At 47.5% G+C, this 5,000-nt stretch overlaps 1 protein-coding gene across 7 annotated transcripts in view; it reads right to left on the minus strand.

Moving 5' to 3' along the window:
- Positions 1-5,000, minus strand: part of qki2 (QKI, KH domain containing, RNA binding 2) — a 47,434-nt gene that overhangs the window by 13,994 nt on the left and 28,440 nt on the right. For all 7 annotated transcript variants that reach the window (XM_080835098.1, XM_080835097.1, XM_080835099.1 and 4 more), the window contains exon 4: positions 46-189. In XM_080835098.1, the coding sequence (XP_080691224.1) occupies positions 46-189 (144 nt within the window). The remainder of the gene's footprint in view (positions 1-45; positions 190-5,000) is intronic.

The raw sequence follows: 5,000 nt of genomic DNA on the forward strand, positions 1-5,000 counted from the left end.
TTTCACAAAACACAACTTGGAGTGTGTATGGGTGTGAGTACTCACCGCCGGTACCAGAAGCTTCTTGACCTCCTCCACGGCCCGCTTCAGTTTGATCTCGGCCCGGTTCTGTGAGTCCTCCACGGTGATGAGAACGTGCAGGTCCTCGTTCAGATGCTCCCAGTTAGGCTTGCCACGGTTCTGTTCCTCCTGAGGCGAATGAGAGAGAGAGAAGGGGGGGGGGGATGGTGGGGGGGTAGAAAGAGGGAAAGAGCAAGAGGGAGATTAATGAATATTTATTTTACAGACACTTTTGTTTAAAGCTACTCTACTAATAGTTTATTTATATAAAAAATAACCGCCAGATGGTCCACGAAGGAGTGTGTGTGTGTGTGTGGGGGGGGGGAAACAACCATAAAGGGACACCTAAACAGTTGCATAAATATAAATACATTGCCTTGGGGACAAGGCTCAGACATCTTGCTAGACTTGAGTGGCTGCAGGCCAGGAATGGTTTCTGTCACAGAGATTTCAACAAACTGTTGTTTTAACACTTTTAATCTTAATCCAAACTAAATTGTGCCCACAGGAATGATATGGCACGGGCCCTCTTTACCAACCATAACCGAATCAGTGTGATGATGAATGTCTCTGAAAATTACTTTGTATATAGCAGCTTGAGAGTATAATAAAAATTACATGGTCATAAGAGTTACATAAAGATAGCTTAATCCAAACTAAATAATGATAATCGAGCTAAAACAAGCTCCCTAGCAACAGCATTTGGCGTTTTTGCATTTCGGTGTGGATGTGCTGAAAACTTCATGTGGATGCAAATCTTTTTGAAAACACGAAGAAATACAAATAGTTTTGATGTATGTTTTGTTTGTTTTGGACGACATTTGGACTGCATCTTAACCCTGATAAACACTTACGCACAATAAACAAATACACAATTACAAATACAGACTCTTCCACAAATAACATATAGTTATGACCAACACGCACTCTCACTCATACACAACAGAAGCCACTAAAATATACAATTGCCATGACAACCCGTGGAGTTAAGTGGCTGCAAAGTGTAGCCCCCCTCAGAGGGGGGGGGGGGGGGTTCCGTGACGACAATGCAGTGAAAAAGTGAAATATTTGCCTTGTCTGTCTGTTGCTGGTGTCTCCAGCTAAGGGCTTCATCACATGGGGGTTTTGAGTTATTTACCCAGAGAGAGATAGAAAGACAGAGAGAAAGAGAGAGAGAGAGAGAGAGAGAGAGAGAGAGAGAGAGAGAGAGAGAGAGAGAGAGGGCAAAGATGACAGGGAGAATCAATCGCCTTGGACCCTCTAACCTCCGGCGTGAAGGTGGAGTAAGTAAACATAGCCAGAGAGAGAAGAGAGAGTGGGAGAAAGATAAAGAGGAGAAGAAAAGAGAAGAGAGAATGAAAGAAGGGAGACTGACTGACAAAGCAAGGACAGACAGAGAAAGAGGCAAAATGAGAGACACTGAGGACTAGAGACACACAGAAAAGGGTGAGTGTAAGAGACTCAGGAAAAGAGTGAGGGATGGCAAGAGTGAGAGAGAGAGGAGAAGAGTGAGGGATGCCAAGAGTAAGAAAGAGAGAGAGAGTGAGAGAGAAGAATGAAAGATAGAGGCAGTAAGAAAGAGAGAGAAGTGTTTGAAACGATTTTCTACTGACAATATTGTTAGCACAAGAGGTCTGCGTAGTCTGTTCTGTACACAGAAGAGGCTTCCACTGGGTAATCACTTAAGACCTGGGAAATAACAATATTTATACATTTCTCAAACTAATAAAGAGGTTTTAAACTGTCTCATGTGTCCCAGTGCCTCATGGGAATTCAGGAGCCAACTAGGTGACAGGCTTCAGCTGGTACACGCACACATTGGACACAGACACACAAACACATACACAACCAGACAAACACAAACAGGTGAGTCACTCAACTGATGTTTACAATGCAGGTCTGACACTGATTCACTCTGAGTTCAACCTCTTTCTGGCACACCCACGCACACACACACACAAACAAACACACACACACACTCACACACACACTCACACACACACACACACACACACACACACACACACACAGACAGAAACAGAAACAGAAACAGACACAAACACATACACACACACACACACACACAAAAAGACAGACACACACACACACACACACACACACACACACACACACACACCCGCGAGGGAAGAAAAACAAACAGAGTGAAAACTACGGAACAGACACCAGGTTCAGGATGGCCACCTGACTCTCAGTGTAGGGCATCACTGTGTCTGTGTGTCTGTGTGTCTGTGTGTCTGTGTGTCTGTGTGTCTGTGTGTCTGTGTGTCTGTGTGTCTGTGTGTCTGTGTGTCTGTGTGTCTGTGTGTCTGTGTGTCTGTGTGTCTGTGTGTCTGTGTGTCTGTGTGTCTGTGTGTCTGTGTGTGTGTCTAGTGAGCTCACAGAACAAGCCCAGTGCCAGATCTGCCACTGTATATCCGAAATGCCCTCAGAACAGGCAAGGCAGTCAACAGCAGCATGGCCTACCATGCCCTCAACACACCAACACCTACACACACACACACACACACACACACACACACACACACACACACACACACACCTACACACACACACACACACACACACACACACACACACACACAGTTAGCTCTCAGTATGCTAACTAACAGAACCACAGTAATATTAAAGACGTAAAAGATAAATTAATAACTAAGTGCATATTTACATCTTGCATTGTCCTTGTAAAACCGTAACTCCTCTGTGATATCGCATTCCTCCAACCCTGATCTAATCCTAATCCAATCCTAACTCTTGCTTGAAATAATCAATGTGCTACTACTGTTTGCTACCTTTCACTCTTCGCTCATTCTTGGGGCACTGTTTACGAGGGTAGTGGAAGATAAATCCTGTTAATTTCAACACCAATAAAGGTGGGGCTCTTCCATTCCACTTCCACTTACTAGTTTGACAGACAGGAAACTACAGTGTTCACCTTCCCAGAGCACAAACAGCAATGCTGAAGTCAGTCGAAACGAGTCTGCAGCTGATACGTAGGTAGAAAGTGCACAGAGCACAGACTAAAGGATATCAATGCTGTGTGTGTGTGTGTGTGTGCGTGCGCGTGCGCGTGCGTGTGCGTGTGCGTGTGCGTGTGCTTGACCGAGCAGCTGATACGTATGCAGGGAGTCTTCAGTGGTACCAAAGCACAGACTAAAGGACAGCAATGCTGTATGTGTGTGTGTGTGTGTGTGTGTGTGTGTGTGTGTGTGTGTGTGTGTGTGTGTGTGCTCGCTCCTGAGGGCTCACCGCGTGCAGTCGAGAGGGGGAACGTGATTGCTAATCTAATTTTACGCGAAAGTAGAAGGCTGCGGAAGGTTCCAGATGGACGCTCCGTTTGAAGCCTTGGCTCATTCGCTCACTCGCTCACTCACTTTCTCCTATCTCCTCTCCCCCATCCACCCCTCCCCAGCTCTCACTCTGCCTCCATCTAGCCTCCATCCTCTCTCCCTCCTTCTATCTCTCCCTCCCTCTTTCCCTCTCTCTCTCCCTCCCTCTATCTCTCTATCTGTCTCTACCTCCCTCTTTCTCTCTCTCTCCCTCCCTCTATATCTCTCTCCCTCCCTCTTTCTCTCACTCTCTCTCCCTCCCTCTTTCTCTCTCTCTCCCTCCCTCTTTCTCTCTTTCTCTCTCTCTCTCTCCCTCCCTCTAAATCCCTGCCTCTTTCCCTCCTTCTCTCTCCATTCATCTCCATCCCCATCTCTCCCACTACCTCCCCCTTGTCCCCCTCTCCTCCTCTCTTCTCTCTTACATCCCCTCATAGCAACACAGCTACACCACTGAAAGAACCAGCCCCACTTCCCCCTCTGAGCCCCTAGTAGGGGCCTTCCCACCTGTGCTCTTCAGCACTTAGACCCGACGACTCTCCTTCCCCTCATCCAATGAGGTGAAGAGTTTCTGAGAGCTCGTTATGATTCCTTACAGCGCTTCTCCAAACCTCTTAACACCAGCACCGCATTTAAAAATAGAGGCAAACAATTCAATCTTCAAGAAGTACTTGACTATCAACAAAGAAAATGTATATTTATATATATATATATAAAACATTATAACTTTACCATGCTCCGACTCCTGAACCAGTGCTACAACAAAACAGAAAACATCACAACACAACACAACACAACACAATCTGCCTTCTGCATAGCTGTTCTGCCTCATCAGAGGAACTCCTGCGGAGACGATTAAATTGAGATTCTATCAATCTTCTGTCTCAGCGGGGAACCCCAGAGAAGCATTACCGCGCAGCCAGTCAACAAGTCCCAACAAGTCGCAGCCAATGATGTTCCCGCCACTGTGCCTAATTAAACGCACAACAGTGTGACTTAATGGTGCCGTGTGTGCAGAGAGAGAGAGAGAGAGAGAGACAGAGAGAGAGAAAGAGAGAGAGAGACAGAGAGAGAGAGAGACAGAGAGAGAGAGAGAGAGTATGTGTGTGTGTGTGTGTGTCTGTGTGTGTGTGTGCAAGTGCGAGTGTGTGTGTGCATGTGTGTGTGTGTGTTGTGCAGGGGCGGTGTGGAGAAAGGGCAGAAATAAAGGGTGAGTGGGAAGTTTTGCCATGGGGCGGCATCATCTACTGGTTTTGTTTCGGGGTTCTCAAAACATCTTCCTCTTCTTCTCCCAGCGTGTGTTCATGTGTGGGGGTAGTATGTCCCAGCAAGCAAGCCTCCACAGGCCCTATACGGGCCCCCTTAGGGCTGGCACAAGGGCCCTTTGAGGGCTGCCCATGCCGGGCCCCTGAGCTTTTGCTCATTGGCAAAGTGCCGGCCCCTCATTGCTGGCCCTGCGTTGGCAGCCCTAACACAGCCCACAGGAGCCCTCACAAGGCCCACGCAGGGCCCCTGAGCTTTTGTTCATTGGCCAAGTGCTGGCCCCTCAGTGCTGGCCCTGCGTGGGCAGCCCTAACATAGCCCACAGGAGCCCTC

This window comes from Sprattus sprattus (genome assembly GCF_963457725.1).
Source record: "Sprattus sprattus genome assembly, chromosome: 3".
Lineage (NCBI taxonomy): Eukaryota > Metazoa > Chordata > Actinopteri > Clupeiformes > Clupeidae > Sprattus > Sprattus sprattus.